Here is a 12,519-nt window from a genome sequence, read left to right as displayed (position 1 = left end):
AGAGTCTGGTACAATGGTCACCTCTATCTATGTCCTTGGTAGGTCGTATTAATGTTGTTAAAATGTATGTTCTCCCCAAATTTTTATACTTATTTCAATCTATCCCAATTTTTATTCCTAAATCTTTTTTTGATTCCTTAGACTCTATTATTTTGTCATATCTGTGGCAGAATAAGCGCTCTAGAATTAATAAAATCCACCTCCAAAAATCTAAAAAAGAGGGTGGCATGGCTTTACCTAACTTTTGCTTATATTACTGGGCAGCTAATATAAGTTGTGCTGCCTTCTGGTCTTTCTTCCACGGTCAACCCGAGTGCCCTAACTGGGTGGCAATGGAGTTGAGCTCCACTAAAGAATTATCTATATCTGCACTTCTTGGCTCTGCACTCCCTAGCAGACTGCCCAGATCAATAGCTAATCCTCTGGTCAGACACACTTTGCGTATATGGGCTCAGTTCAGGAAATGCTATGGTTTCCAGGGGTTTTCCGTTTCTAGCCCTGTCGCACATAATCACCTTTTTTTACCTACTACGTACGATTCAGCATTCCATGTTTGGTACAGGAAGGGCATTAGACATTTTAAAGATCTCTTCATTAATAATCGCTTCGCTTCTTTTCAGCAGCTCTCCGTTAAGTTCAACCTGCCTAACGCTCACTTTTTCAGATATCTCCAAATCCGACACTTTACTGCTCCTTTAATTCCTAACTTTCCTGAAATGCCTGCGAAAAATGCTATGGACCTATTTCTTTCCATTAATCCACTAGGTAAAGGTTTAATTTCAATTATCCGAGATAAACTAGCAGCCTTACGACGGGCCCCTGTGGATAAAATTAAAATGGCCTGGGAGCAGGATTTAAATATCTCCTTATCCGAGGAGAGCTGGGACTCAGTTCTCAAATCGGTCAACTCAACCTCCCTTTGTGCTCGCCATTGCCACTTACAGTTTAAGATTGTTCATAGAGCCCATATGTCTAAATCTAAACTATCTCGATTCTACCCTGGCATTAGTCAGCTCTGTGATAAATGCAAGAGGGGCGTGGCCTCTCTCATCCACATGTACTGGTTCTGTCCTACCTTGGAGAAATTCTGGAAAGATGTCTTCACTACATTATCGGGTATTCTGAATCAGCATCTAGAACCTAACCCCTTAATTGCTCTGTTTGGTTTTTGGGGCGAGACAGATTTATGTCTGGTTCCGACCAAATGCCGAATACTATCCTTTGCCTCTCTCCTGGCGAGACGCTTGATCCTCCTCAGATGGAGAGAGGTTGCCCTGTCCACACATGCGCAATGGCTTAACGACATTATGGCCTGCTTGGACCTCGAAAAAATTCATTATTCAGTTCTTAATTCGGATCTAAAGTTCCATAAGGTCTGGGGACCTTTTATCGAGTACTTTCATAACCTTTCTCTTGACTAGGGTTTTTTGTTTTTTTTTTCTTTTTTTTTCTTCTTTTCGGTCCCTTGCTTTCAGCTCCCTTTTTTTTCTGGTAGTAGGCATTATTATCCTCTGTTACTAAGTGTATTCACAGTCTGGGAGTTTGACTGTCCTGACTTATACTCTCTATATTGTGTGGTGGTTGGTCTGGAGTTGTTTTTTTCTTGTGTTGTGGGGATTGGGGAGGACACTAAGCTCACTTGTCTTTAATTTAGGTGCTTTTTTGTTAAATTCTCTTTGTTTGTAGCATATTGTTATTGTATGCGTAATCTTGCACTGTATTAATGCTCCCCACTGGGAATTGGGGTTTTTAATTTTGTAAAATGTTTTGAAAAACTAATAAAAAATTTTTTAAAAAAAATTAATTCACCTTGAACAAGTTTAGCTGCATACAATTTTTGAGAGAAAAAAACAAGAGTAAAATTTCAAGGTTTAAACCTGTGCTTGAAACATGAATTATGTTAAGTTATACAGTAGTAAATTAAAATTAAAGGTTTGGTTGCAGAACATCTTTTACTATTTTTAAAAGTGCGGTGGACACCCCAAGCTATTAAACACTGCAACAGGCATACAGTACAGATCACAGTTACAAGATTTTTTACTTTTACAACTCATGTGTTACTGTAATTCCCACTGATCCCAGGAAGATTGGTCTTATTACATTTCATTTGAAATAGAACATTTTATATTAAATTCAAGTTGTATGTCACAGAGACATGGTGGGAACTGTAGATGGGGGAGAACAGATTCCTCTTGCGTGTTATTTTGTGTCCAGCATGAAACCAGAATTTACAATGAGCTCCTTAGATACATACAGTTCCACGTAATTACCTTTTTTCAAATGTGTAAATAAGAATGCAAATTCAATAAAGCAAAAGCTAATATAGATTAATGATAAAGTGAAATTATGTAAATAATTTGTAATTAATTTCTGCATAATCTGAAATCATTTATTCTTTTATAATTGTATCAGTCATAACATTAGGTTTTACTTTCTATAGTAGGGCCTATTTTACATCAATTAACTTCACTAAATTGTTGGTTACAAGTATACAAATGCAAATCATATTCATGCTTCTCTGAAGTTCTTATCAATGCCTTTTTGATAAAAGTAGGAATCAATTTATTTTAATAATGTGTTAATATAATGTCTCCAATAAAATGGCATGGAAAGTAATTGCAGGAAAGCATATATGATGAGGTCCTCGGTAAATAGCCACACCAAGTGGTAAATGTAAACTTATTAAACACTACCAGCTCTACTGTTCTCAAGCTTTGAAATCTTGCTTTTAATAGTTGGTGGCGATAAACATGGAAAATAATTCCCTGTCAGTGTTGTAGAGTTTCCTTTATGAGCTTTCTGAAAATGAAGGAACACAACTAATATATAAATACAAGAAATTCTGCAGACGATGGAAATCCTAAGCGGCACAAAATGCTGAAGGAGCTCAGCAGGTCAGGCAGCGTCTATGGAAATGAATAAACAGTCAATGTTTTGGGTCAAGACCCTAATTCAGGACTGGAAAGGAAAGGGGAAGACGACAGGATAAAAGGTGGCGAGAGGCTAATAAAGGCTAATACATAACAAAGACAGTGGATTCTGGTGAGTACAGACACATTGGGACCAGTACATTTTGGCCCAAATAGCCAAAGTTTCATGGAAGTAGCTAAAAAGATATAAAAAAAAGACAAACTGTAATTTAAATGAGTAACAAATTTTGTATTTAAATAAAAGAACAGAACATATTAGAACATTATCAATACTACTACAGTATTATAAAACTATTAGTTCTTAATAGTTATTGATGGAGGAATTAATCTGGTGTAGACTGCCATGTTCTTTTGATTGACTGTAAATGAACAGAATCATGCAGTGTAGATAATGGACAGCATTCATAGAAATCTTTCGACAACTGCATCCTTCAAATTTTCATTTTCATTGTATCACTCAAGATGACTGACGATACCTTCAAATTTTTTGTACTTCCTAATTTGTTGAAGTAGTGAAAAAAATTTCATTTCTACTCCCGGCTGTTTCTAGCATCTCCAAGCCTGAATGCTTGAAAAAGCAGTGAGCAAAACAGTTCTGAATTTTCTTACTGCTTAATTAACAAAGATCACTGCTTTTTGAACACAAACACACGTAACGGATGCTATTTAAAAACTATTCGCTCTAAGCACAGTTTAGCGTCTAATGGCCACACAAGTGCACACAACAGATGCTAGCTGGAAACTGTTAAGCAATAGTTTCCTGCCCCAATTAAGTGGCATAGTGTCCCAAATAAACAAAGAGGTCCCCAGCTATTTTGTTGACTAGTTTTTGTTCTTTAAGAGCCAGCCCAAATCAGCAGCTGCCCTCATTAATCAGTAACTCTACTAACCAGAATCCACTGTATATTCATCCGGAAATAACAGGAGTAAACTAAGCTACCTTCTTACCAACTTCAAAAATATATTGTAAACTCTAGCTTTAAGTTAGATTAATATCAATTAATTACTACAATTATCATTATTGTTGCCATGCAAGTTGGTACTAAAGCTCAACTTTATGGAGACCAAATGCTTTCTTGTCAAAGATTTTTAATAAAGTGTTTTTGAATCTATTATTGCCAGGGCACTTGATGTCATAATCACCTTGGTTATGATTCTATTTCCAGAACAATAATTCTCTGAAAAATTAAACTCACTTCATTTACATTTAACATTTCACCAAATGTCATCCAAGTGAGTAATAGATTATTATCAACGTAGGTTATATTTCACCTAGAACACCATACCGAAGAGAATTTAGGAGCTATTATATTATTTATAGCTTCATCACTGACTTCTCTTCCATCATAAGGTCAGAAACAGGATGTTTGCTGATGATTGCACAATGTTCATTTCCATTGGCAATTCCTCCACAAATTAAATAGCCCATGGCTGCCTACAGCTGGAGTTTGACAACATTTAACATGGGCTATTAATTGGCAAGTAACATGAAATTGCAAAGCAGTGACCAACTTCAACAAGAGGAAATCTAACCAACAACCCATAATGTTTATTGACATTACCCACACAATATTTCACCAAACTGAATATTGATAATATCCTCGATCCTTTTGACTGGCATACCATCCCATGCCCTAAGCTTTGCTTTCATTCACTCTGGAGCACAATGTACCATCTACAAAATGCATTGCAGCTGATTGCCCAGGCTTTTGTAACAAGATATTCCAAACCATGACCTCTCTTCCACTAAGAAAGACCATAAGACATACAATAGGAGCAGAATTAGGCCATCCAGACCATCAAGTCTCCTCTGCCATTTCATCATGGCTAATCTATTTTCCTCTCAACCCTGTTCTACTGCTCTCTCTGCAAGACTTCATGCCCTGACTAAACAAGAACCTGTGAACCTCTGACTTGAATACTCCCAATGACCTGACCTCCACAGCAGCCAGCAGCAAAGAATTCCACAGATTCACCACCCTCTTGCTTTAAAAAATTCCTCCTTCTCAATTCAAAATGAATGTTCCTCTATTCTGAAGCTGTGCCCTCTGATCCTAGACTCTCCTGCATTCATTCTATCTAGGTCTTTTAACATTTGATAGATTTCAGTAAGATCCCCCCGCCCCCCATTATTCTAAATTCCAGTGAGTACAGTCCCAGAGCCAAATACTCCTCATATGATAACCCTTTCATTCATGGGATCATTCTCATTAACCTCTTCTGAACCCTCTCCAATGTCAGCACATCCTTTCTTAATAAGGGGCCCAAAACTGCTCACAATACTCCAAGTGAGGCCTCACCAGTGCTTTATAAAGCTTCAGCATTACATCCTTACTTTTATATTCTAGTCCTCTTGAAACGAATGCTAACATTGCATTTGACATCGCTACCAGTAATTCACCCTGCAAGTTAACCTTTAGCGAATCCTGCACAAAGGCTCCCAAGCCCCTTTGATCCTTAGATTTTAGAATTTTCTCCCCATTTAGAAAATAGCCAATACTTCTGTCCTTCTACCAAACTGCATGGCCATACACTTCCTGGCACTGTAAATTCTCTCTCTTGCATTCCAGCACCAACCTTATTTACCCAAACTACGTGCATATTGAAATCCCTCATGACTATTGTAACATTGCCCTTATGATATTCTTTTACTTTCTCACATTGTAATTACAGCCAAATTCCTGATACTATTTGGAGGCCTGTATATAACTCCTATCAGGTCTTTTTACTCTTGCAGTTTCTTCTGATCCTATGTCACCTCTTACCAAGGATTTGACTTCATCTTTTAACAACAGAACCATCCCACTCCCTCTGCCTACCTGCCTGTCCTTTTGATATAATGCGTATCCGTGGATGTTAAGCTCCCAACTACAATCTTCTTTCAGCTATGACTCAGTCATACCTGTAAATCTCTAACTGCACTACAAGATCATCAGCTTTATTCTTTATACAGCGTGCATTCAAATATAACGCCTTCAGTCCTGTATTCATCACCCTATTTGATTTGTCCCCGTTACACTGCAACTCATCCCACTGACTGCAACTTTGCCCGATCATCTGCTTGTAATTCCTGAAAGTCTCACTACACACTGCCTCTGCTTGTATACCAACTGCCCCATCTTCAACCCTATCACTCTGGTTCTCAACCCCCTACCAAATTAGTTTAAACCCTCCCCAAATGTTCAAGTAAACCTGTCCACCAGAATATTGTTTCCACCCCCCCCCCCCCAATCCCTTCTTGGGTTCAGATGCAACCCATCTCCTACATACAGGTCACATCTTCCCCAGAAGAGGTCTCAATGATCCAGAAATCTGAAGCCCTGCCTGCTGTACTAGTTCTGGCAAATCATCCTATTCTAACCCTCACTGGTTCATGGCACAGGCAGCGATCCAGAGATCACAACCCTGGAGGTCCGGCTTTTCAGTTTTCTTCCTCACTACCTAAATTCTCTCTTTTGGACCCCCTCCCTTTTCCTATTTACATCATTAGTGCCAATATGTACAAAGTCTTCTGAGTGCTCATCCTCTTCCTTTTGAATGCAATGGAACCAATTGGATATGTCCCTGAGCCTGGCACCTGGGAGGCAACATACCATCCAGATGTCTCCATTGCATTCACAGGCCTTTGTGTCAACTCCCCTATTCAAGAGGGAAGTAAGTCCAGGATATTATTGTCATCCAGCTCAAACACCATCCTGACTTGGAAATAAATTGTTGGGCTTTCATCGCTGCTGGATCTAAATCTTGCAGTTCCCTGCCCAACAGCATCACGAGTGCTCCTTCATCCCATGGTGGCAGCACCTCAAGAAAACCACCCTTCACTACTTTCTCAAGATCAGTTTAGATAGGCAGTAAGTGCAATTTTTCTCGCTGACAACAAGATCCCAGGAAAATTATAAATTAAAAAAAAGCTAAATATCAAAAAATAAATTAGAAGCATTTATCAGCCAGATGGAATGCAGCTGTAATATTAGAAGGTGACCAGCACAGATAGATGAATATTTGTTTTTTGCAAAAGTCTCAAGTAATTCCATATTTAACTGCAGCATTCTCTCTTAATACCTCCACAGAAGAAATAGAACCACATGACAGAAATTGCTATGGACTTTGACAAATTACTGTTGCCGCAAGTTCAACATTAAGAGAAGAAAAATAAACTTCAAGACATATCAATGGCTGATATTAGCTGCTGAACTGTAACTATAACACAAAGCACATTCACAGAGGCTGTAGTCAGGCTTCACTATGTACCAGTACATCCTATTACACAATAGACAAACTCAACACTATGTAATGTTTCCTCCGAACTCACAGTACTCTCTTGAATAATGAGACATCAGACATGACAAAACTGGGTAGTATAGTTTTCTCAGTATATGCCAACAGTAGCAATTGTTATCTTTGTTACTGTACATTTCTGTGTGCCCTACTATTCAAGATATTTATTGTAAGGGTGGCTAAGAATAGCAATTTCTTACTTATGGAAGAGTCAATAACAGATTCTGTATCATGACAGTAGTAGGAATCTGATTTATTGTGCAGTTGACAGTTTCACTCACCTGTTGGCACCGCCGGGTCTATGGATGGTTTTTCCCATGTGTTAATTTGCTCCCAGGTGAATCCAGTGCTCCCAAGGGCCAAGATGTATCCACAGTTGCTGTAGTTTTCATCAAATGAGCAACTGCCTACATAAATATAAATGAGAAAATAACATGAGTAACTCTGTTAACATGATTATCCATCCAGTCACAACAGTCTATTTTGCATAAACAGATAATAAGCTTCAAGTTTGTTAACCACAATGTGGACCTCAGAGCTTGGTTAATAAAACCATAAAAATTTTGTTATTCTTTGCCTTTTACTAAATGGTAATTGCCTTGAGTCCAAAAGAACGTGTCTATCCTTGGAGAAAGATGGAAATCCAAAATACTTACTGTAAAATCCAATGGGAAAAATCCATCTAAAACCCTTGATATTCCAGTATCCAGTAGTGAAAAATTATATAGCAGAATGCAATTAAAATGACAATCTTCCAGTCCAGTTGAATTACAGTATTTTTGTGACCCAAATGATTTCAATATTCCCTATTCCAATATTTCATACAATAAATAAATGCACATATTTCAAAGTGCGACTAATTGCAGATTTTTTTCAAGAGGACCACAACCTTCTCATAGGGTTTTGAAGCTTGTGTATCCCAATAACCTGGAGAGCGATATTGGCTGGAGTCAAGGCCATGTGATTTGTCTCTTGGTAGGGTCACCCATGCCAAACAGGTCAATGGGCAGAGGCCAGACTATGAGTGGTCTAGCAGTCAACCAGGTTTGGGGGGTTCAGCTCAGAGTCACCAACTCTGACTGGTCAAAAAAAAAATCCTTTCCAGATCGAGTTGGAGGAGCTTCATTGCTGCTCTAAGTGCTAGTGGCATAACAGGTAGTAACTAAGTAAGTAAATGCAGATTACAAAGATCACATTCTGCAGTGAGCTTTGTTTTCCAGATTTTAAAAGAATATCTGGCTTAAATATTGTTGGTAACAAGGGCATAGAATCAGGAGTCATTGAAATTGATCCACTGTTATCGAACAAAGATTATGCATGCTTTGGTCTTCTGTGCTTCATATTTTGTAAATAGAATTTAAATATTCGAGGTAAGGACCAACAGAAAAAAAAAACAATTTGTATTTATGTGATCTTATTTAAATATACATAATATATTGTTTGAATTTTATCATTCTCAGGACTTGAAAAGATGTGTTTGTTGTAAAACATTTACAAAGTATAGTCACTGTTGTATTATCAGGTTATGTGACTCACAGATGTGCACACAAGACTGCACAAACAGCTATAAAGACAAGAACATTTATTTTATTAACGTTGGTTGAGAGATAAATATTAACCAAAACACTGGGGAGAACTCCTTCAAATAGTGCAAAGAGACATTTTATCACGCTCTGAGAAAACAAAAAGAACTTCATATTAAAGTTTTTTCAAAGAATACATCTTTAGAAGTGCAGCATTCTCCAAGTATTGCGTGAAAGGTCAGCCTGGATTATCTGCCAAACCTCTAGATTAATAATCATTAACCTAATGACAGATTAATACAAAGCTCTAATATGGCATATAAGTGGAAAATGCTTTCTGATGACCGTGCTGACAACTTCTTACTCAATGGTGTAAGAAGTCTGAGGAAGAATCTAGTAACAATATTTTTCATATTACTTTACAACAGATAAGAGGAAGGGATTCAGTCAAGAGTAAAGCCATCTCTCCTTTTATTCTGTGTAGCCCTTTTTCCCTTATTTGCCTATTAAATCCTGCAGATTTGCTTATCATCCACCACTACAATTAGCCTTCCAATCAGCACATCCTTAAGAAGTGGAAGGGAGTCAAGGCACCTGGCCAATCTCACCTAGTCACAGAAAGTACATGCAAACTCTATTTAGATAATATCTGAGGCCAGGATTAACCCCAGGTTGCTGGGACTGTTTCTACCCATAATATTCTCAACATCATGTTCTAATATTCTTAATCTTGTTTCTGTTTCCTGAGTGCGTAAGTCTCACTTTGAGATACCCAATGAGTACTTGTATTGTTTTCATTCAAACCCAATGTAATGTGTAACAAATCTATAATATTCAATTGAAGTGGTAACTAGATTTAGTGAAGATCACAACTGAAATCACTTTTTCTAAGACAATATGCAAACGTTTTCTGGGTCAGATAATTAATGAAAACTAAGACAAATGGAAAACCTAGTAAATGATCCAGAGCAGTGAAAATTAACTTCGAAATACGAACAATGCAGTCAAGTCAAAATGCATTTTTTCAAAATGGTAGTGAACCATAGGTCTTCTATTGTTGAAGTATCTGTGAAGAGTATAGGGATTTGATTGACTCATAATTTATAAACCCTATTAATGAATTATTTTCAAACATATAAATTATTTAGTTAATTATAGACTACACATTTACAGATAGGCATGAAAATTGAGCAAAAAGTAATAGTGGACACCTCTGTGGTTAAATTGCTAAGCCTTCAGCTCCATATACGTCAACAGCACTAATCAAATATTAATCTATTGAATCATCCAGAAAGCATTCCATCAGCAGTTGTAGGCACGATTGCTAATCACAAACTTCATGCACTGTTGTTAAGAGGTTTTGATCAACATGTACATGGATGCTGCAAGAGGCCAATGGGTCATTAATTAGTGCCAGTTAAAATAATTTAACACAGCGTTCCAGAATCCGAACTGTATTTTGGTTTGGTGCTCTTGTACCATTTAATGAAGGCTTTCCAAAAAGTTGAGCAGCAGCAGGTACGAGTCTTTATGAGTGAGGCTATAGAGAAAAGTCCTACAATTTAAAAAAATATTACATATGTGATCTTGGTAATATTTATTTATTTATTTTACAGCATGCAACAGGCCCTTCCGGCCCAATGAACTGCACCAGCCCAGCAACTCACACCTATTCAACCCCAGTCTAATCACAAGACCATTTATAATGGCCAATTAACCTACCAACTGGTACGTCATTGGAATGTGGGAGGAAAACAACACTGTCACAGAGAGAATGTACATACTCCTTACAGACAGTGGTGGGAATTGACCTGGGCCATTAGCTCTGTAAAACATTGTGCTAACTGCCACACTACTGGGCTGCCAGTGTTTATTACACTTGTATATTATTTAGGCCAGCATTTATTGTGCTTCCTCAAATCGACTTGAAAAGATTGTGGTGAGTCATCTACATGTACAGCAGCATTCTATTTCACGAAGGTATGCCCCAGCGTTAATGATAAGCCTTTGAGTCTGTACGATATGTCTTATGGAGGGTAAATGCACTAAGGTGGACAGGAGGCTTCTACACCAGCCCACCCATTGTCATGGACATACATACAGAAAGGTGCCAGAAATGGCCATCAGTACTATAGAGGTTCCCAGCCACCCTGCTCATAGACCGTCTGCCCCACTCCCATCATGAGAGGGGCTACGCAGCATCCACGCCAAGACCACCGGACTCAGAAACAGTCATTTCCCGCAAGCTGTCGGACTGATCAAGGCCTCCACCCATTAACCCATCTTACCACACTCTGCACCACCACTAATTTATCATTTCTTATCAGAGTCACATTATGTACAGACACTCCTGTATCTAGTGTCACTTTAATACAATCAATCTATGTATATGTGCTGATCTTATGTGTTTATATTTCTTGTGTTCTTATATTATGTTCTTTATGCTTATTGTGTTTTTTTATGCTACATAATATCTGGAGTAACAATTACTTCGTTTTCCTTTACACTTGTGTAGTGACAAATGACAATAAGCAATCTTGATCTTGAATCTGCCTATGGTTTTGAGTTTTTCCTTTGCCTCTCAAGCCTGCTCCACAGTTTAATAAGATCATGATGGATCTTCAGCCACGTTATTCCTTCCTGACCCCCGCACTTCTTGAATACCTAAGCATGCAAACATTTTGGTTTTGACCAGACTCAGTGACTCACTATCCTTAAAGTAGGGGCAGAGAAATGCAAAGATCTGTAAACATCTGACTAAAGAAATTATTCATTTCAGTTCCAGACTGGCAGTTTCTTACCCCTCTAGTTTTACATGGTCTGGTCTAAGGAACTAAGTTCAATGCCATTTCTTCTACTGACACACATGAGTGATGAACTCTCTCAGCTCATGTGCTGGCAGACAGCATATGTCCTTCCATTTTGACCTCAGCCTTGCTGGATGCCACAATTGTCCATGATTTTCCTATGTGCATTGGTGGAGTGGTGGAGGAGATCAAGAAGTTTGCAGCCATATATCATAGGGAAAGCCAGCAGCTCTTTTTGAATACTTTCATGGTGGCACAGGAAGCTGTGATAAGGCTCTCCCTTGAGCTCCTCCCCAACAGGGCAAAGTAGCCACATGTCTAAGTAATTTAACAATTTATAATGGCCCTATTCCCAAATTTAGTCAGAAGTGGATGCTTGAATCTTCCACTCAAATCCTCCCCAAGGTTTAAAGTAGTGGTGTGCTTAAGGGAGGAGAGAAATGGTTGAAGCAGTTGACTCATTGGCTGTCATTAGCCATGAAATATTTTTCATTAACATAAATATAATTAATTCATGCATCAGGTTTGAATAAATCGTTATGAAACAAATCCTGGTACATATCTGATCATTGATTTTTACTCTGCTGTTATGATAATTATAAAGCTTTGATCTCTCCCTCCAGGATAGATAAAGGTATTTGTCTATATTATGATTATACTCTTATCTTGCTCTGATCTCTTAATTGCTTTCCTGTTTTGATGCTATTATAGGTACTGATCTCTCTTAATTGCTTTCCTGTTTTGATGTTATTATAGGCACTGATCTATTTTCCTTGTTACATATTTGTATTATACTTGAATCATGCATAATTTGTTATCTTGCCAAAGAGGAGTCATTAAATCCATCATCATCCATCAGTAGTGTAGAACTAAGCAGTATAAATATGTGCACAATAGACTAGGTGCACTGAATACTGGCTCAGATCTTCTAATTTCAATGCACATGCACATCCTGAATCCTTTGCAAACTTACCCTAAAAT

General features: G+C 37.9%; 1 protein-coding gene across 5 annotated transcripts in view; it reads right to left on the bottom strand.

Annotated features, from left to right (window-relative positions):
* The window catches only part of ptprt (protein tyrosine phosphatase receptor type T), a 1,512,449-nt gene that overhangs the window by 1,048,602 nt on the left and 451,328 nt on the right, over nucleotides 1-12,519 (bottom strand). For all 5 annotated transcript variants that reach the window (XM_073061878.1, XM_073061879.1, XM_073061880.1 and 2 more), the window contains exon 2: nucleotides 7,490-7,615. In XM_073061878.1, coding sequence (XP_072917979.1) covers nucleotides 7,490-7,615 — 126 coding nt within the window. The remainder of the gene's footprint in view (nucleotides 1-7,489; nucleotides 7,616-12,519) is intronic.

The sequence above is a fragment of the Hemitrygon akajei genome, chromosome 11 (genome assembly GCF_048418815.1).
Source record: "Hemitrygon akajei chromosome 11, sHemAka1.3, whole genome shotgun sequence".
Taxonomy (NCBI): Eukaryota; Metazoa; Chordata; class Chondrichthyes; order Myliobatiformes; family Dasyatidae; genus Hemitrygon; species Hemitrygon akajei.
The sequence above is the reverse complement of the archived record's forward strand: the minus strand, read 5'-3'. Positions and strand labels throughout refer to the sequence as shown.